The sequence below is a fragment of the Hipposideros armiger genome, unplaced genomic scaffold (genome assembly GCF_001890085.2).
Source record: "Hipposideros armiger isolate ML-2016 unplaced genomic scaffold, ASM189008v1 scaffold_2, whole genome shotgun sequence".
Lineage (NCBI taxonomy): Eukaryota > Metazoa > Chordata > Mammalia > Chiroptera > Hipposideridae > Hipposideros > Hipposideros armiger.
In genome coordinates this window covers 9,417,403-9,440,053 of record NW_017731352.1, presented here as the reverse complement: position 1 = coordinate 9,440,053, position 22,651 = coordinate 9,417,403, and the positions used below count along the sequence as shown (strand labels likewise).

The 22,651-nt window shown below is 35.4% G+C and overlaps 1 protein-coding gene across 1 annotated transcript in view; it reads right to left on the bottom strand.

The window, feature by feature from the left end:
• Positions 1-446: 446 nt before the first annotated feature.
• APLF (aprataxin and PNKP like factor) overlaps positions 447-22,651 on the bottom strand; it is an 80,182-nt gene continuing 57,977 nt past the window's right edge. Inside the window, exons 9-10 of the mRNA XM_019635737.1 lie at positions 8,811-8,857; positions 447-1,739 (exon numbers count right to left, since the gene is read on the bottom strand). Of these exons, the coding sequence (XP_019491282.1) occupies positions 1,534-1,739; positions 8,811-8,857 (253 nt within the window). The 3' untranslated portion in view covers positions 447-1,533. The remainder of the gene's footprint in view (positions 1,740-8,810; positions 8,858-22,651) is intronic.

Here is a 22,651-nt window from a genome sequence, read left to right as displayed (position 1 = left end):
AGGCCTCAGAGTGTCCTGGCTTTTTGCAGAGCTACCCCAGTAATCTACTTTGTCTCTGAATTTGCCTAGTTTAGATATGTCATAGAAAAGAGTTCATATAATATGTAGCTTTTTGTGTCTGGCTTCTTTTACTTAGCATAATGTTTTCAAGGTTTACCCACATTGTAGCATGTTTCAATCCTTCAGTACTTGTTTATGGCCAAAAAATATTCCATTGTAGAGATATACTTTTTTTTAATCCATCTATCAGCTGATGGACATTTAGGTGTTTCTATGTTTTGACTGTTATGAATCATGCTTCTATGGACATTGTGTACAAGTTTTTTTATGTGGGCACATGTTTCCAGTTCCATTGGGATATATGAATATGTATAAGTCAACAAGGAATACTTTATGGATTAAGTCAGTGCAAAGATGACAATAAGTTCCAAGATTTTTTTGCACAGGTTTATTAAGCCCCCAAGACTAAAGGAACATGAGAAGAGGAAAATGAGTTCCCAAATAACAATAGAGGCAAAGTAAGAATAATAGGTAATAATAGTCTAGAGAAGTATTTATCTTATCCTGCCTCAGTTTAAGTAAATGTGAATATGCAATTACATGGAAAGGTATTGAAAAACACTAAGGAAGCAATTATAAATCTGTGTTGCTCTTTTAAGATATAATTTTTTTTGGTTCTCTTATAATAGAAAATATTAATGTTAACAGGGACACTTTTGGTTTAGTGATTTATTATTTCAATACTATACCTACTGCACTGTGTATATACATCCAACTATTATTAAAGATTCTAAATTATATTTTAAAAATTCTAAATCACCTAAAATCAACAGTATAACAAAGTCTAAAGTAGTTCAAGAACAGAGCTACAAAGATATACTTCATAAATGGAAGAATAAGGGGTTTCTTTTGAAATAAAAAGAATCTTGAACACTGGCAGACAACTTGTCACTTTCACGTGAGGACAAAAGAACTAAGGTCATTTGAGAAAATTATGGTTAAAAATCGTTTCTATATTCTTAATGTAAAGACAGCAGATTGAGAGATAATATAATCAGGCAGGACTTATGTTTGAAAAAGAAACTGTCAAATTCTCTGAGGTTTTCCACCTTTGAACGCAGACATAGAGTAAATTACAGATGTAGAGCACAAAATAACATTCCCTGCATATTGAGCATTTCTCTTCTACAGTCTTATTGAATCTATCTTCAGTATCCATTTGGTACTAAATTCCCAAAGCTTCAAAGAACAAAAGCAGTAAATGAAATTGTCAAGTTTGCATCTAGGGTACTAGAAAAATAACAGCTATTATATGATGGCTGTCATTTTTTAAATCCCGGTTCTGTTGAAGAACTACTTCAATAGCAATGAAAAGAGGCATATAGTATTCTATAAATACAGACTCTTTGGAAAAAAGAAAAAAAAAGACCAAAGTTGTGTGCAACCTATGGCTTTTTACTTTTTATAACCAATACACAATTTTTTTCCATAAAGAAAGAGCACATGTGAGCCATATATTATTGCAGAAAATAGTTACTTTTTTCTTTTCATAAACTTTTTTGCTTCTTTCAAAAGCTCGTCCATATCTTCCTTCTCTTGGTCCTCCTTTCCTGGTTCCCAGTCAGAATCTTCATCTGTTGGCTCATATTCTTCCTCCTCATCATCTACAAAGCTGTCGTTCATGTCATACTTACCGGGTTCCGCGACATTATCATTGTCTTCATCTAAAGTGCTTCTCTCTAAAAAACAGAAGTTTGGTACACAATACATCAATTGCCACCCAACCTGGGATTAGATGTCTAATTGTAAAATGTCTTTCTCCATCAAGAAGAATTAATTTCACTTAATACATAGCTAACCACTATAAATTTCTAGAAAGGAGACTAAAATGACCATTTGTTATTTATTATTCTAACATTTCCTACCATGATGCTCCTGAGATTAAAATGTCAACATGAGATTCATAATAATGGTTCCTTCATAATATCATAATCATATTCAGGCTCCCCTACCTTCTGGGATGGTAGAACGTATTTTTGTCCCAGTTATTCACTGCCCCTCCTTGTGATATGATTATATTTCCCTACCCCGACTGACACCAGTCTTGGCCAAAAAAAGTGTGTGGAAGTGGTGTGTGCCCCTTCCGGGGAGAAGCTTTCGGAGCCTTTCTGTGGTTCTGCTATTGTTATTTCCCCTCTGCTGTGAGAACAGTGTGTCCTAGATGTGGGCTGATCCTTCAGCCTGAATTCCAAGATGAGAATACACATGGGACAAGACCACAGCCTACACATAGCTGTAATATGGAGAAATACACCTCGTTTCTGTTGTAAGGCACCGGATTTTGGGGATGGTTTGTTATCACAGCAAATCTAGTACAATCTGATTGACACACTAGGGTTGTGATCAAATGAGAAGATACAAATTTACATACTCTGGAAAGTTTAGTTTATAAATCTATTTAGTCTACAGTTCATGTTTCAATAGCAGTAGGATTACTATGGCAACAGCCATTAGAACTTATAGATTTCTAATTAATACTATCATACAAAAATTCTTCTTTTACTAGTGTTTCTGGAATGACACACCAACACACACACACACACACACACACACACACAAACACACACCCTTGCCATCTGTTCTCTTACACAGCTCCATTTTTCTTCTTAGCCTTCATCACTACATGACATAACTATTTACATGTGCACTGTCCACCTTTGTAAAATTCTACAAGAGTAGAGCTTTGTGTCTGTTGTCTCCTCAGCTCCTGAAACAGCACCAAACATGTAGAAGGCACTTTATATATATATAGTTGAATATATATGAATACATGAACAAATGAACCATTTGCAAATCAGCTGATGAGCAGCTTTAGTTATACAGAAACCCTTCTTATTATAACCTACACTTTTAATCACTAGTCAGACAATATAATGAATTACATTAAAAACTTTTATTGAAATATTGTTAAATTGAAAGGGCTTTAAGTCTCAATGAACCCTGGAAATCTTTATAGCAATTTATTGGGCAGACTCATTTGTTGAAGCAAAAAGGCCATATTAATCAGAATACCATTTCTTTCCCCCTCAAAAAATTGTTTATATCTATCAAATCACCATTTACATTTGATGTTTACATGTACACATTCATGTCCTTTTAATAGGAGGTTCAGGATCTAACAAAACCATCCATAATAGAACTTGATATAGCTTAATAGTCCAATTCCATCCAGTTTATTTCACATGAACAGGTAATTTAACTGTGCTTTAAGTAAAAACACTTGAAGAGCCAAAGTCATGACAAGGTCAAAGTCAGCTCTAGAATTCAGCTCTACGTCCTTTGTGGTACAATATTGACATTTCTTAACAGGGTTTTAAATGCTGATGTATGATTACCTTTGTGGAATCAATTAATTAATGGACACTCTTGTAGCAAATTCAATTTAGTGACTTTAAGTATTCCACAATACAAATGCCATCTAGATGGGAGTTTACTTTTTTTTAATTGCTGAAGGTATTTTTCGACAAATGACAGTTTCTGCCTTTCAGTGTAACTGGGCCATAGTGATAATGAAACTTTACTTACTTGGAAAATGCTCTGAATCAGTGTACTTGTTGATCTAAATGAAATTATTACATGATTTCCTGAATCATGGGGCAATCTCTGGAAGGAGGGTTCTGAAATAAATACGACTAGCACCTAACCTAGGAATAAAATGCCCGTCTTTACCATAACAATCAATATGTTTTTATGCAACGGGGATACTAAGAACACTGGAAGTAAGAAAACAACCCCATGTAGGTATTCTCTAACTGGGAGAGCTGAAGCATATAGCACAGCATCTGAATATCTGGATTCCAAGTGATGAAACCAGTGAAGTTCACATAAACCTTGCTATAACACTGTTTGCGACACAAAAATCTCAGAGAAAGTGCCTCATACAAGGAAGCCTGTTGGTTAGAGTGCCAGGCAACTCAGTCATAGGGAGTCGCATCACAGAAGGTCCCAACCAAGACCCCAGTATTGTACAGAGAATGCCATGGTTCGTGGAAAGCTTAATGAAGCATGGTTATAATAAAAGGAGACATAGAAGTAGCTGCTTAATTTTTTAATCAAAAGTAAAAAATAATTTTTTTGTAGTTTTATTTTTTGTAGTTGTGACTTCCAATAGATTTCCACAAAATTAAACAACGTAATGCCATTAAAAAAAAAACCAAGAGCTTATATATAATATTTTCTTATATTACCACTAGCTTATTTGAAATATAATTTCAAATTATATTTGTGTGTCCACGAAATCAAAAGTGAGCTTGTTTTTTCCAAATCAAGATGAGCTTGGAAGAAATAATTTTTTTTCTCTCTCTTCACCTGGAATGCTTGTATGTTTCTTGCTGCTAGTTATTGCTGCTTTTTTGTGGTTGTCCATCCCTCTCACCCAACAAAAAGTCTTCAAAAACTGCATGGTTTAAGAGAAGAGGATAGACTCAGGGAGAGAAGTCCAAAGATCTGTGTCATAAATAACAAGCTCACGACAGTGAACAAGTCACTTAACTTAATGGAATTTTTCTTTTTAACTATGAATCAAAGGATCATGAAATGATTAAATGACCTCACAGATCCTTTCTGACACCAAAGTTCTAATTTTAAGGCCAAAGTAGGAATTTTCATTTTCTCTGCAAATCAGTGAAGTAATATGAAATGTGGGAACAGGTTGACAGCTTGACTGCTTGAAAGCAGCACGGGAGAAATAAGCTGTGAGTGATTTTTTTAAATTGATGGATAGCACTGGACAACCACGATAATGAAAAATAACAACCTTTAGAAAAAAGAGCAAAGTATTTAACATGTTTAAAACAACATGTTATTAACTATTTGGTGTTAGGATGTGGTAATTTCTGACATTTTTATTTATGCAAAGGAATCTGAAATATCAGAATGACAATTCTGAAATTTGTATCTAACATTTCCTTTACAATGTAAAATTTCACTGCGAATTCATATCCCAAGAACCAAGTCTGCAGAACTACTTAAGTGTCACATGCATGTTGAAAGAAATGCTGATTTTTACATGGAGAAAAGATCTTTCTAAATTGCTGGGTTTTCCAAAGAGTTTTCTGATGTTAGGATCTAAGATAGCAGAGGCCTAATAGCAGACTTATAGCTTAACATCAATAATCCCTCTGGTTTTATTTTCCTTTCTTTTCTAGTAAATCTTAGGACTAATTCGGGTGTTAATTTTCATTATGTAAGAAAGAAATTTAGCCCAATATCTCTAAAGATGAAAATTTACTGCAAGAATAAACAGTTTTTAAATGCTTTATTTTACTACTAAATACTCATCCTTCTAATGTATCAAGCTACTAGTTGGATATTCATATTTTACCTTTGGAAAAGCAGTTTGTGTAATTCATATCTACTGTATTATACATGAAGTTTATTTCTTTTCAAAAATACCATTGACTAGCCTGTTTCATGTTCTAAAATCTCTGTTTTCCCCACACTAAGCAGCAGTTTATAGAATTTCATTTATGTTCCACTAACCTTCCTTAATAGCTTTCTTTCTAGATCTTTTGGTTTCTACTTCTGTAGAAAAAAAAATGTGTATGTATATACATGGCTGTAAGAAAAGTCATGATGCATTTTTGCAATGAAAAACAGAGAAAAAATACGTCATGACTTTTCCAACAACCCAATATATAAGCACATGTGTGCATACTAGAGAAATATTAAAATAGCTATCAGTATAACATTCTAAATTTTCCAGTCATGAATGGTACTGATCCCTTAGAATATGCATACCACATTATAATAAAAGCTAGAAAGAATGACTCCAACAATCAGGATAAAATACTGGTGATAATTTCTTTTAAATGTTGTCAACAGGTAAGGTACAACTAAGAAAGTATAAAATAAAATTTTCCTGGCACTAATTATTCTTGTGTTCCATATCTTGTGCTAAAACCACAGCATTCAGAAAAAGTGTAGAAAATTGGTGAAATTTTAAACCAATTAGATATACAAAAAGTTTAACAGATTACAGCAATCAAATCTATAAGAGCACAACATACTACGTAAATTGTTACATATGTGGAAGAATCTTATAGACTGACAGGTTATAGGAGTGTTACAAATTAGAAATTAAAGAGTAAGAGTTTAGTGTAGTTACTTTATGCTATAAAATACTATAGTATGTGGTATATGGCATATGGTATTATATTAAATTGTACTGTCTCATGTAAATAGTTATGATACTCCACCACAAATTCAACATTTAAATTTAAAAAAAAACAAACAACCTACATAGTCCTTCCTCTGAACTCTATTACGTGTAAATGCCATCCCCAGTCTCCTGATAATTTGTACTACAATCCTGAGTCATCCTTATTTCCTGGACCTCATCCCAACCTCCACACCACAACCAATCAGTTAATAAAATCATTGATTCTTGCTTCGAAATTCACTTGCATCGAATCCTACCTTTCCACTCTCATGGTGGCCTAGCTCTGGCTCTTTATTCAACTACATAATTAATCTCCAGAAGGTTCCCCCCAGTCTAATTCAGACTGCTCATCATCGCCAGCATCATTTTGGTAAAATACTAGCTCACCATTACTGGCCAATGCACCCACACCTTTGGCCTAGCTTTTGAGAGCTCCTATAATCTGGACTCAGTACATCCTTTTAGTACCATCCACAGTCACTACAGAGACTCCATGTCAGTTAAACCCATCCACTTGCAGACTCCAAACCCAACTCACCATTTTCTACCTTGGTGTCCTTGACTGATCTATTATTCACTTAGTCTGGGATGTCCTATATCCCACCACCACAAGCTAAGAAACAAACAAAGGTGACTGAGGTCCTCCCACCTTAAAGACCAATTTAACTTAAAATTCCCATATAGAGTCTACCCTGATAACCCCCAGCAGGAAGTGCTCCTTCTCTTTCCTCCAGGGTTTTACAGCATCTCATCACCAACTTATAGAGCCAGAGCTGGTTCTCATGTCTCTCTGCAACTTTGCTCACATGTTAGACATATAATAAATAAATAATGAGTATGTGTGTGAATAAATAAACTATTACATAAATGAGATCAAGAGCTTGGGTAATGTTAAACTAAAGCTTTGGTAAATAAGAAATACAAATATGTTAGAATTCTGTGCCAGATATTGCAAAATTAAAAACTATAATGAGATCTCAACATTTAATATTTTAAATACTCTATATACCATAATTTATGGGTCTTAGATTAGGAAGAGATGTTCTGATTATATTGCCATATAACAACCTTTGAAAGTACATTAAAAAGATAAACTGTTACTTAAAAATATCTATACTTTTTAAAAAACTGTCTTTCCAATGAAATAAAAAGTTTTCGTAAAAAAGCTAATTGTTCTAAAAATATGTTCTTCAATCAGAAGATTCTTCAATGATAATTCAATGAAAATTCAGATATTTTTAACTATACTATATGATGCATATTGATAGTGTTTAGGAAAATGGTTCCCTTTTCTGTAAAAATATACAGATGTGTCAAATGCTTTCATGGAACAATGGTAAACTTTGTCAATAAAATATAGTTTTAATCAATATGATTACATTATTGCTGGAAAGGAAGTTAATTTAAGCACTGTATCTAATGCTACATCATTAACTGCAGCCCCAGTAAAGAAACTATAACATGTAACATAACCTCCATACCACATTAGCTCAGATAAAATGAGTACATTAGTGCCTAGAGTACTAAAGCACTGAAGTGTGTTTCAATCAGAACTATAAAATAGAACTCCCAATGGTGAAACTAATTAGTTTTATCACTTGGTTACAAGCTGGTTGTGTTTATATACATGCAAATGTATGTGGCACAGCCTGGATAGTATGCATTTTATTCTCTTACTCTGTGGGCAGAATACTGTGTGTTGACTTGGCCTCTGCATTATATAAATGATACAAAGAAGCCAGAATTTCTTAAAGCGGGAAAATATTAGAGTTTGTAAGCAAGGGAAACAGAAGATAAAACAGATAAATGTAAACAGAACTGATGGATATTTGACAGCTGTTTCTCTGGTGTCTATTTCCCCTCCTCCTTCCCCCAAAACTTCAGTGTCTACTGGGGATCCCTGTGGTTCTGAAGGTGACTCTACCCTGGTTCCAGGGGTGGTACAAACTAATCAGTGGCCATAGTGATTGGTTCAAGAGAAAGAATGTGATCTAAGCCAGGAAAAAAAGTGAATTTCATGATTTTCCCTAGGAATAGTGAGAGTCAAAGTTGTTCATGCTCTCTCTCTCTCCTTATACGTAAACATGTTGCTTATCATCCCAGCTGAATAAAGATGCATACAGCCCCTTGGTGGGGAGAGAAGCCAGTCTTAGGGTAATAATGGCCCCTCTAAAGATAGAATGATGGAAGGAAATTGGATCACTGGTGACATTATTGATGATATTAATGGGCCAAAATATAAACCTTGTCTAAATCCTGCTGTATTTGGGGACTTTTTAGTTCTAGAAATCAATAAGTTGTCTTTACCACTTATACCAACTTGAAATTTTGTTTTCATGTACCTACACAGAAAAGAATTGTAACAGGTACAAGGACAAATATATATTGTTAGACAATGATTGTAGATAACATTTGCTATATAAAATTTTACATTTTCTAATCTAAGAAAAACCATTAACATCAGAGTTCAACAAATTCACAGAAGAAGCTTTTTTGAAAAAAATTCACAATTACTGCAAACTGTATCAAGGTTTAACAGGAGATTCATTTGAAGGTTTTATTTTGAGTTTTCTGAAGTAAAATTACTTACCTGGAAGTGTACTATGTTTATATTCTATCTTGTGCTGAGGATTCTTCCTAAAAAAAAAAAAAAAAGAAAGAAAGAAAAGAAAGCAAGAATAAGATCTAGTTTTCCAATCCTAAAAATTAATAAGTCTTTTTAATTAAACTAGAAAATTCACTAACCTACACATAAAATTAGCCTCTTATTAGGGAGCATTTGCTTTTTTTTGTTACCTTTAGTAACCATGCTGTACAAAGCATTTGCTTTTTAATTTCAACATTTACTGATTGTCTACTCCATGCCAGGCATATTTCTAGATGTAAAGATAGAGTGGTGAACCAGACAAAGTTCTTCCCTCATGACTTACACTCTAGAGAAAAACAGTATGAGACAAATAAAATATATCATATCCTAAACTGAAATATTTTATTTCTAAAATGTGTCATATATTACATATATAAAATTACAATGTAAAATAGTATATCTAATGTATAACACAAAATATCAAATGTTTGTGTGTGTGTGTGTAATGTTTAAAAGGACACTTTTAAGCCTCTTCTTGATCCAAAGATAAAAGCATTTAAGTCCTGCCTCTTCAAATAACACCAATCTTATGGAACAGCAGGAAAGTCAGTTTGCATTGAGAAGTTTATATAACAAATTACAAAGCCAAACAGAAACTACTGTTTGAATATCTACTTTTGATTTTATGTACTTATGATCCCTTCTATTATTTTATTAAACAAACATTTGGGTACACCATATATACAAGACATTCTCCAGATAATGCAAAGCTGCCTAGGCAGCAAAAATCCAAAGCAATAACTGGTTGATCGTGGCCCACTTGATGGTACCCCTCCTTAGGGGATGACAAAGGAGAACAGGGGTACTGACAATAGACAGATACGAGGTGCGCCATTCACGTAAAGCTGTTGTGTGGAAGCATGAGTAACACAATAAGTCCTTAGTCTAAGGGCATGGAAGGTAGTAAGTAGTTAATGTTAGCCATTGATTCATTCATCAGTTGTTCAAGAAACAGTCACAGGGAACTTCTTACGTGCCAGGTCCTGTGTCAGGTATCAATGACAATTCTTATTGCCAATATCTCTTGTTTATTTGTAACTTTTTCTACAATATGAGCATTAAACACAGTACAAGAGTGCAAGCACACAGTTAATTAGGGTCATAACTCAACAGTTTTGAAAAGTAGAAAAAAAGATTCTACAAAAGATTATGTGTTTGGGGTAATTAACCCAAATTTGGCATTTTAATGGAAAAAAAAAACTTCGAAGTTGAGAGAAATAAACTGGACCACTTAAATGTGATGAAGAGAGGTGCAAATGAACAAAGCTGCAGCGATGATTTATGGGATAGTATTTCCTTAAAGAACTTGCTGGCACAAGTCAGTGGCTTGTTTAATTTAGTCTTTATTAAGTACAATCCATGCTGGACATCAGGGGAGGTGGAACAGAAAAATGAGAGACATTAATACCAAAGATATCCTTCATCAGTAATTTAGAAAAAGACTGCTGGTCACTTGAGATTGTTTTTGGTAACTTTTTAAAAATCCCTTTTTTATTGTGATAAAGTACACTGTTAACTTTTCATTTTGAGAACAATTTAAACCCACTGAAAAGTGGTACGATAGTACATTGAAATGCCATCTACCTTCCCTGAGATTCTTCAAGTGTTAACATTCTACACAGATGCCCTCATAATTATTATACATCTAAAGTAATTTGAGATTTAAAGGCTTTCTTACCTTCTTGTTAATGTATGTTTGCTTCAGGTACCAAGCAGTCCTATCTTTTCCTGCTTTGCCCTTAACAGAGCAGGATTATTGAAAAGTTAAATATGGTCTTAATTGTTTGATACTGGAATCTCTTTCAAAAGCTGCTTTAGAAACTCTCTAGTAACTAAATGTCAGGCTTTAAAAACAAGTACAGAAATGGAGCCATGGCACCTAACAGAGAAAAGTACAGTTTATATACACAGTAGCAGTTAAAAGACTGCTGACATCAGGTTAACTGTCAGGCTCAAAAGATTGAAAGGGAGAGTAAGTTTAAGTGAAGACAAGGTATCAGAAAATAGGCTGGCGACTGTGGACGTACTGGTTGAACCTTGAAGCTGCAGACGGTGTCTCCCTATTCTCTTATCATCTTGAAACATATCCATCCACAACTTCGCCCACATACCCTATCGACACACTCTAAGCTCACATACTACTGAGGGAAAGGCAAGCCATTTTGGAATAAACGAATGGGGAAAAAGTTTTACATTTGTATATTCTGTAAAGGAGGAATAGAAAGATATATTAGGAAAGTTGTACTGAGAAAAGGAAAAGGTTTTCACTCCATGTGAACATTTTCCTCTGCCTGAAAGGGAGGAAATTTATTTCTCTCAAGCTATGCCATTTTCATAAAAAGACAGGTATAAGGCTGCAATGTAGACCTGAAGAAACTAGTTGAATTGATGCTTTTCCACATTTAACTTAAAGATCCAACTTCCAATTTGAAATAAAAGTTTTCATTAATATCAATAAGTTTTGCTATTTTGTTGAAAATAAAGAAAAAAATAATCTATGTGACAGGTTCAAAAGTGTCCTGTTTGGGGAATTTTCAAATATATTTTATTGTGTGCTGTAGGTGATAAATATAACTCACAGAATAATAAATGGGCTTTTAATAAGAAAATGAGCTGAAACAGAAAAGATAATATATTCCATGCAAACACATGCACTCAAAATAAAACCAAATTGTAGACATGTTTTGTTTACACAGCAATTTAAATGTGAAAAAAATGAAGTATTCTGAATGTTAATGTCTTAAATTATCCTCTCCTCCAATCCACCATAGTCCCAACCTTGATCTTCTGACCAATCCGTCATTTCTGCTCTCAGGGAGTGGCGCTTGGTTCCTTCCCATTGATATACACTTGCCCATAGCCTTTATGCCAAGAATATTATGCTCCCTCAGGAAGGCAACTCTGATAATCCCTGGGAAATATTTCCAGAACCTATTGTCTATATCTACCATTTGGTACTTACCCCATAATTTCTTGTACTGTCACCTAAATTTTCAACACAGGTGTGTGTGTGTGTGTGTGTGTGTGTGTGTGTGTGTGTGTGTATGATCTTCATCATCTGCCACATGAGCTGCTGGAGAGCATAGGGTTTTTCTTACACTTGTCAATACCTTTTCTATCACTTATAAAAGTATCTTTCACAAGGTGGCATTCAACTGTATTTTTCGTAGATTTATCTACTATTTTGTAATCACCCTTTTCCTTAAAAAAACTTCTTTAAATTAAGCTTTTATATGAGTTTCCAAATGATGAAATATTTTACATTTTTCTATTTAATTGGAAAAAAGATACTTGTTTTTGCTACCCACTATTTCTTAAGAAAACTACTGTTGAAAAGAACTGGCAAGAATCATTTGCAATACAAACCAAAGTTTAAAATTTTCATTAGTTGGAATACAGAAAACAGTTTCTCCTAATTTCTAGACTGATAATGAGTTTTCTTGAGTTAATGTTAATACTTAAATTTTTTTGCCTATTCTCATTAGGTTAAAAAGAATGTCAATGTGCTGAAATTGCTTTGCATTCACACCTATAAGGCTAATAATCAAGTACTCACTGAATCTTTTTACACAAACCTAAAACTAAAATAAGGTAGAATTTCATGCCATTAAGAAGTCATATTACTTCCCCAGGAAACAATGAAAGTCTGACAGTCATATTAAGCAGACTCCACTGCAGTCAGGTTCCTGAGATACTGACTGCTCAGCATCATAAGACACTTAGCTCTAAGGCAAGCAATCACTCAGGTCAAAAAGGAACACAGAGTCCTTCACAAATGCGAACGAGACAGATGCAACTGTGTCTTGGACCTGTTCTCATCCGGCTTTTTAAACTTCAGATGACTAGCATTATGTTGTCGAAGGGGCTATGGTTTTGGGGTCAGAAGAGTTAAGTCTGAATCCAAACTGTATTGTTTACTGCTTATGTGACTCAGCGCAAGTCCTATGAACCAAGTCTCCGTTTCCTCATCAGTAAGACCCTACTTCACCCAGGGCTGTTCCAAGGGTTAAGTGAAGTCATGTATATAAATATTTGTGGGCTGTTACACATTTTACAAGTGTCAGCAATTTTTATAGAAATAGAAATCAATTTTACTTCAAGATAGCTTACAATGTCTGGAAACTGTGCCAGTAAAGGTAATTGCCAATTAATACTAAATAGCTGAATTTTCGCCTTCAATAATACATACAATTATCATGGTTAAATATTTCCCCAATCATATTTTACACATTTATAGACTATTTTCTAACATTTGCCTATGCATATTCCATTTTCAAAAATCAGTTACTTCATAACAAGGCAAATGTCTTTTTCATATAATTCTGGGTTAAGGCTAAGTGGCAATTCTATATGGTTCTTTAGGGGCATCTGAACATTTGAAACAACTTTCAAGGACAATGCCAAATTCCACCCAGGCCTTTTTCCTAATAATGAATGGAAATACTTACTCAGAGTTGATTCATAAAAGATTTACATCAACCTTTGGCACAACTCACAAATGGCATTTTCTGTAACTCAGCAGGCCTCAAAATCCTTTCTGGGTTTTGGGTCGTTTTTGCATTGTTGTTAATTATTAATAGTAATCTTTGGGTTCTAAACATAGAGTTATACACCCATAACCACACCAGGCTTTTGTGAGCTGTTATACTTTAAAATATACATTTCCCAAAATATTTCTGATTTTAATGATATACATATATGAATAACAATATGTATCTGAAGGAAGAACACTTGAGGAAATAAAAAAAATGTTTTTAAATTTGCTAAGGCTGAGGTAGAAAACAAGCTAGGGTATTTGGAAACACACAGAAAGATATGTATAGCCCAAGGGCAATGAGTGAGAAGGGAAATAGTAGGAAATCAAGTCAGAGAAGAACTTGTAAGATATGGTAAAGAGTTTTGAGAGAAGCTATAGAAAACAACATTATATGACTTGTTTTTAGAGATTACTCTGGTTGCTGTGTGGAAAATAAACTACAGAAGGGCAAGAGGGAAAGCAAAGGGATATCAGTCAAGAAGCTACTGCAGTACTCCAGGAAAGAAATGATGGTGGCTATAACTAAGATAATAGAGGTAGAGGAAAGAAGAAGTGGTTGGGTTCCTCACCTATTTTAAAGGTGGAAATGGCAAGAACTGAATGAATGATGTAAGGAAAAGAGAGGGAAGAATCGAGGGTGCTTCGCGGTTTGGTGCCTAAAGACGATGTGTAAAGTGAAGTCTTGACAGAGGCAGAGAACACTTGGGAAAGAGTTGTTTTCCCGATAAAAAAATCAAGAGTTCTGTTCAAGATGTGATTAATTTTGAACTACCTATTTTACAACCAAGTGGGGACATTTGTGCATACGAGTCTGGAGTTACTAAATTGAATTAGCTCAACTAGGGAATAAGAAAAAAATAGAGAAGAGAAGAGGTCAGAGAACTGAGCCCCGCAGCTCTGCAGTAATTACACGCAGGGAGAAGGAAACGGAGACGGGATAGAAGGCTAAGGAAGAGCAGCCAGGAATATAACTGATCTGACTTTATGAGGATGACTTGATTACACTCTGCTCTGGATTTCTCTACTGAGTGGAGGCCCCAGAGCACAAATGATCCAACCTTTGTTTTCCGTGTTTTCATAAGGAACTATAAAGCTCATAAAAATCAAATGGCATTCAAAATAATGTCACAGAATTAGCTTAACCATAACCAGAACTTAAGTCTGCTGATTTAAACACTGACTATCTCTCCATTATAAAGAGCCAATAAAGATTAAGTAAGCAACAGTAAGAAGAACAGAATAATAATTTCTATTTTTACTTCCAAAGATTTGGTAACTTAATACCAAAACTTGACACTCAAAATATTAAATGAACCTGAAGTACTACTGTTTTACATCAGCTTCTAAAATGGTGACTAGCATGTTAAATATTCAATATTTACTCAGTGAATAAGTGGTCATACTATATTTTTGTTTTCATTCCAAAATAATTTACCTTGCATTTTTGAAATTCAATGCTTATGTTAAAAACTAAAGCAAAAACATGAGTCCTATGTTATTAAATATCTAAGTCTCAAAATTTAGGAGAAAAAAAAGAATTAACAAATATGGTCTTTATTAAATAATGAAAGAGTAAACCAGCATAAAATAATAAAAGTAGTCAATTTGTTCATTGAAAATCATTATAATTTACTATCTATGCCAAAAGAAATGTGAAAATTCTTATGTATGTGCAATTAACACTAAATATAACAAAGAAAAACAAATTTATTATTAAAATGAAGGTATATTCATTAAATAAAGGAGAAAGAAAAAACCACAGAAGGCATCCCAGTATATTGTCAAGGCTACATGAGTATAATTGATGTTGTTACTGCTATTTCTAAATGAAGTTTTTAAAAATTTATAGCCAATGAATGAAAAAGGTAAAGGAATTAAGTACAAATTGGTAGCTACAAAATAGTCATGGGAATGTAAAGTAAAGCATAGGGAATATAGTCAATAATATCGTAATAACTATGCATGATGCCAAGTGGGTACTAGACTAATTTATATAATTCACTTTGTAAATTATATAAATGCCTAACCACTATGTTGTATACCTGCAACTAATATAAAATAGTATTCAATGTCAACTGCAATTGAAAAATAAATAAATAAAATTATAGCCAACTCTTACGTAAAACTATGTAGCAAGTGATCAACATTTAGTCTATGATACTTTCTTCTAAGACCATATTCTTACACATGATTAAAAAACTGTAAGCATAGCAAATGATGATAGGTTACTGTCTCTATATGCAGACCCTATAAATGCATTAAGATGCTATCAAATTTGAGTATTCTTAATTACAAATACAATGATTGATTGCCTCACATGACTTGAGTCTGGGAATCTCAACTACCAGGCAACTAGAGTCCCTATTAAACCTATTTATTTTGCCTCAAATAATATAATAGCGATTTGCACTAAATACATGTTCCTAATTTTTATTAAGTGGCTTCTAAAAATCAGTGTCTTGTAGTTTGAAGGGTACACCTGCATATATTATCAATTAAGATAATATTGCAATAACTTGGAAGGCTTTTCAAAAATAAAAGCGAAAACAGCAAAAACTTTTAGATCATAGCTATATATCTGAATCAGCAAATAACAAAAGACAATGAATTTACTTACTAGCAAATATATGTTTTTTAAAAATGAATTACGCTTGTGGCAAAACACTGTTCTTTCACACTGTGCAGACCATGCTGCAGATTCATTACGATGAGAGCACTTATAGTTGATGACTGATACACTTCCTTAACTCATTCCTCCTAGAAGGTCTTATAATTAAAAAACAAAACTAGGGCACTGGCTTCTGAAAAACATAAAGGAACCAACATTTTCTTTAGCATAATACATGCCTGCGTAAGGTTTTGTAAATCCAAGGCAATGTATGTGAATTTGACTTGACATTTTTTACACTAAAGTGCTTAAAAAAAGATTCCATTAATTTTAGTGTATATGTATTCTAAGTTTAGTGCTTAATTTAACAAGCAAGAACAGGAATAATGTACTGCATAAAATCCTATTACGCACCACAGGAAGCGAATGAGTCAGAGGCAGGCACAGCTATCCCTAGATTATACTAGACATTACGTATCTAATGTTCTAGCTCAGACAAGTACCTTAAGCTAATCAAACGCATTAAACTGAGCCTGTCTTCTGACATACTGCAGCATACAGTGCAAAGAGAATAAATTCGTTAAATGGGAAAGGTACTTAAAATGACATCAACTAGTTTGTTTAAATTATCGTTTTTTTCAAGTTGATTTAATTTTGTTAGATTTGAAAATGTACAGTGTCAGAGAAACTGCTAATAATGCCTGTAGCCTAGAAAAAAAAATTTAATAATTAAATATCCTTTTCTAAATATCAACCTCCTATGTTATTACTATATGGGCTATGGAAATCTTTAATTTTACTATCGTATGTATTTAATATGTAATCCATATCTGTTTTTTCTGTGTTACTCATGTTTTACTCTGTTTTATTCATGGGATGGAATGGCTAAAAATGAAATACACCCATATATGTACAGTTTTGTGTTTTCATAGTTGCTCTATAGTGATCGAACTTTGACCATACATGACAATATTTGGAAATACAATACAATACCATATAAATTTAGGTAGCTGACATAGTATAAGACTAATATTACTTAATGTGTTATATAACATTTGAGATTACCTAGACACACCAGAAAGAGAGACTGACTTGTACACATGCACAGGATTAGAAGGTAAGACTGGGAAGCAAAAAAATTAAAAATCAACATAGTATTTCACTTGAGAGAATAATTTTTTTACTTGAGAATAATTCTTACCCTGTTTTGTGAAGGCACAAGTTTAAATATAAAAAGCTAACCAAGATGTTTTAGCTCATAAAGTTCATCTCCCTTCCAAAGGTGTCAACCACCATGGAAAACAGGCTTCTCACAACCCTACTTCTGGAATATATATACATATATTTTTATTTTTCTGAATATAACAATTTCTGGCTGATTTCTGTGAGTTATTTTATGATCTGTAAGACTTTAATATTTTTCTTCAGTGGCTATAGGAAAAATTTGGCATGAATTTACATTAAAACTTTCTTTTAAGCAAAGTAAATTAGAGCACTTTATCAATCTGATAAAGGCTCATTTCATATTTTAGCATTGTTGAAATAAATATCTAGGCCCAAGATGGAGCTACTCCCATCTGGGATGTCATGTCAGCAACCACAAAAATAACTTTCATGACCACGTAAATGCTCTGCTTGACCAGAAACAGTGTATCCCGTCAGCCAATCCCCAAATATCAAGCCTACTCTGGGCTCTATACTTACTTCCATGTTCCTTCTCACGCCAAACAAGGTTGGCTATATGGCCACTGCCAATCAGATTTATTCTATTTTTCTCTTCCCTGTTTTTGATTCCTTATCTTATAAAAGCTTCCTGTCTTCTGCCTCATTTTGTACTTCTCTGAATGGGGATTCTCTGCCTTATGAAGTGTTAAATAAAGTTTGTATCACTTACATTGTGTTTTTTAATGATTTTTAATAGCACTAAACAATAGATAGCTAAAAAATAACATATTCTTACAAATCAAGATTGTTAAAGAGTGAGTTGATCATAATATAACATCAGTTTTTAGCAATGATATAAAAAAATCTACTAGATCATGGGTTTATTTGCCTAACTAATAATGATAATGTGACAAGAAAGGGCATATAAATATTCATCATGCTTCTGTAACCAGAACTTCTATTATCTTGTTGATCTGAAAAATTCACAAGTCCTTCAATCAAAGTACATTATCTAGATTTTTTTTTAAACTCCAAAATATTATTTTGCCATTTGGCTAAAAAAGACAACCACTATCAATACTTTAGAAAGCCATAACTAACAATGGTTGAGTCAGGCCATGCCACAGAGAAATGCTGGACTGGAGTCAGGAGGAGATTTAGTTTTTATCTCACTAGCTTTGGAGTCCTGGGAAACTCACTTGACCTTTCTTGGTTTCCATTCCCTTATTTGTAAAACAGTAATCAGAGTAAGCAATCATATGTAACATTCTTCAAGAGACTCTCTGAACTGTAATTAAAATTTACAAGGAAAAAAAATCTTAGTATTTTATCTTTAAGTAGAACCAGAACACCAAGCAGCTCAAGAGATAAAAAAGAAAAATACACTATAGGTACATACGAATATATGCAGATATAAATATGAAAGATTCTATTTCTACATGTGAGTCACCTGCCTTGGAGTAATTTCTCTTGACTACTGCCTACTCTGTTCTCTTTTAAAGATATTGATGAAATGAGGGCAGCAATTTTTGACAATGTTATTCTTAGCAAGGCTTTATATTTTGTTTTTATTCTTCTCAAGATTAGCATATTTAGATTTCGCTTCTGGGAAAAATGTAGGACATCATGGCAGACCAACATCCATTTTAGTAACTAAAAAAAAAACATGATAAATTATAAAATTATTTTTATGAGAGAATTACAGTAGCATGAAAATTTTAGATTATCTAAAATTCCATGGAAGAAAAAGCCCTTCTTAGGTGAGCTGAAAATCACTGGCTTTTTTTTCTTCCTTAGAGGCCTTTGTCAATTCTTGGTGTGGGTTTAGGAAAAGATCTGAGCCAAGTAAAAGGACACTATTTTTAAAAAGAGAAACTTGTAGGGCTTTTCATGGTATTATGGTGTTGTCACAACAGCTGAGAAATTAAAGGAACCCCAAAGACAAGGCTGATTTTTCCCAAGAAATATTTGCTGAGTTCCTGAGAGGTCAGAGAGGCTTAAGGTTCTGGGTCTGAAACTTCAAAATGGCAGAGTGAAACCTCCAACTCATGTAGTGTTTCAGAGACAAAGTCCTACTACAGGGAAGAGATCTGTAACAAACACATAACTGGTCTCCCCTCAAGAAATGTGCCAGAATTTAAGATGCATGGGTGGTAGTCTAATGGGCTAAGCTCAAAATATCCAGAGGGAAGATTCAGAGCTAAGAACACAGAGACCTTCCTTTCTATCAGAAGTCTAGAAATGCCATGTTGAAAGAACACAGACAAAGCAAAGGTACACAAAGTTTTATTAAAACATCAACCTAGGGCCGGCCGAGTGGTGCAATGGTTGGGGGCTGGCTTGGGGCACCAGAGGGCCCCAGTTCAGATCCCACATATGAGGGCCAGTGACACTGACCTCCACAGCTAAGATGCTGAACAACAGCTCAACCTGGAGCTGGGCTGCCCAGAGTCGCCGGCGACAGCGTAGGCTGCAGCCCCTGTGGCAGTGGGTTGCCTTGGGCTACCGTATGTAGCCAGCAGTCAGCGTGAGCGGCCGTCCAGAAGCCAGCGACTGATGTGCCTTGCCCGGGAAGAGCGCAGTGATGGTGCCGACTTGGGCCAATGAAGCAACGTCCTCCACAACTAGACTGAAGAGCAGAATGGCAACGACTTGTCTGTTCCCCTTCCCCCGGTTCCCCAGCGCTGTTCCCATCCCCCAATTCCCCAATAAAAATCTTTAAAAAAAACAAAAAACATCAACCTAGCCATTATCTATCTAAATCTCTCTCTAGACAGCAATGACTAGTTCCTGTCTGCCAAACAGAGGGGGTACCCTCACTGGGAAGCTAACATCTATAATCCCTACAGTTCTTTTTATAAACAATGTTAGTATTGCAAGAAAAAATTACTTAGACATGAAGAGGCAGAAAAATATGATCAATAACCAAAAGAAAACATACTGATTCAGAAACGTTGGTTAGCAAATACAAACTTTAAAATACTTAACAAAAATACATTTAGAAAAAAGTAAGAAAATAGGAAATGTGAATGAAAAGATGGATAATTTCACCAAATTGGAAACTATAAAAAAAGAATCATGGGTATTCTGAATTGAAAAACGCAGTTTTTGAAATTATGACCTCTTTAGATGAGTTTAACAACACACTAGACTCAAGAGAAGAGAGGATCAGTAAACTCTAAGACAAGTCAATAGCAAATATCCATTCTGAAGCACAAAAGAAAAGAAGAATGGAAAAAACAGAATAATGCAGAAGAGATATATAGGACATGGTCAAATTTTTAATGTATGTTTAACTGCAGTACACGGAGAGAAGAGACAGAATGGGGAAGAAGCAATATCTGATGAGATAATAACCAAGCAATCTCCCCAAACTAACAAGATATCAACCCCAAAAAAAGCTCAGTGAACCCAAAATAGGATGAATACTAAGAAAAAAACACCTTGGCACATGTTAAACTGCTGAAAGTAAAAGCAATGATAAAAATCTTAAAAGTGGCCAGAGAAAAGGCGCATTAATTATAAAAGAGCAACAATAAGATAATGTACTTTCAACATAAACTATGAATGTAGGAGTCAGTTGAACGACATCTTTAAAGGGATGAAAGGAAACAAAACTTACCAAACTTGCCAAGAATTCTATACTGAGTAAAAACATTCTTTAAAAAAAAAATCTATGGTCTGGTAAGATGGTGGAATAGACAGATGCTGTGCCAACTGCCTCCCTGGATCACACCAAAATTACAAATAATTTATAAGATATTCAACTTCGGAAGTTCCCTGGACACTAGATGACCAGAACTTTTAAACGAAGAACTTAAAGAGGAGGCCATGTCGAGTCTGGTAGGAGGCGTGGAGACGACAGAGGGCGAACCCCGTGAGGGAAACCTCAGTGGTGGGGAGGCTTCTCTGGTTGAGGGAGAGACCCTCCGGCCCCACACCGTGCTCACCAGCCCAGAGTTACTTTGCCGGGAAGAGGAGTTCTACGATAGCTGGAAGTAGAAAATAGTGAGGACTCTCTTTGCTCAACTCAGTGAGGCTAAGGGCAGCTGGAGAATCAGTGCAGCTGGCAAACCAACTCACTCGCTGGTGAGCACTCACCCAGTTCCTCGTGGAGGGAGTAGCTTTGTGAGCGGGGCCCTGGAGCCTGCGGGAAGGACTGAACTGAGTGCCTTTGGTGCGGGAGCTGGAGGTTTTTGGGACCATTGTTCCCCTGGTGTGGAGCTTGCACACAAGTAGTGCATAGGAGGGCGCCATTTTTTCAGGGCTGGGCCCTCCACAGAGGCTCAGGTCTGGGGCTGCATTGGTCTGCTGGAATTGGCGCAGGAGTGCGTGTGTGTGTGCGTGCGTGCATGCACACGTGGTCTTGGATCCCCACCCTCCACACTGCTTGTGCTGCATAGCCAGGGAAATATCTGGCAGGTGTGCTCCGACTCCAACAGACTGCTTATTGAGACCCGGAAGTGTGTGACTCGCCTTAGGTCCCCGATTTCCGCACTGCACGTGCAGAGTTGCCTGGGTGGTAATTGGCGGTCGGGCTGCTGGGTCTGATCTGTGAGCAGCTGATTGGGACAGGCTGAGACTGAGAGTTTTCTTGGGAATGTAGGGCCGTGAGCTGTGTGCCTGCATGATTCGGCTGGGGCTTTCCTGGTGAGTTTCTGTGGGCTGGCTGCTGATGCAGGAGTGCATGCTGCTCTGACTTGGTGGGGGTCACTGACCACACCCTGTGGTGCCTTGGGGGCCTGCCCCACCCACCTAGAGCTGTGTTGCCAGGGGTACCCTGACCCTGGCCCCTACCTCCGCAGGCCACAGAGGGTTTTTTGCAGCAGCAGACATCCCTCAAAAACCTGTGAGGAGTTTTGGTGGTGAGCACAGTTCCAAAGCACACAGCAACTAACTGTGGGAAGCTCACTTCAAGTCTAGAGGGAGGTCGGCGCATGACGCACTGAGCCCTTTCCCCCAAGAGCTGGTGCTGAGTCGCCCAGAATCTCTCTATTGCTGAGCAAGCGGTTTGCAGATTAAAGTGGGTGGAGAGCCCCCGCCTTTTTTTCTATTTCCTTCTTTTTTTCTTTTTCCTTTTTTTCCCCCTCTTTTTCTCTTTTTTATTTTTATTTCTCTTTTTTTTTCTTTCTAGGTGATTTAATACATCGAAGCAATCAGAGTGACAACCAGAATGAAGAAAGAAAGAAACATGTCCCAAGTAAAAGATGAGAAGAAACTTCAAGAAATGGAACTAAATGAAACAGAGGTATCCAACCTTTCAGGGACAGAGTTTAGAACACTGATGATAAGAATGTTTAAGGAACTTAGGGAGGACATAAAGAAGGATACAGAAATCATAAAAAAGAACCAGTTAGAACTAAAGAATACAATAACTGAAATGAAGAACACACTCGAAGGAAGCACCAGTAGATGAGATGAAGCAGAGGATCAGATCAGTGATTTAGAAGACAAAATAGCAGAAATCACCCAGTT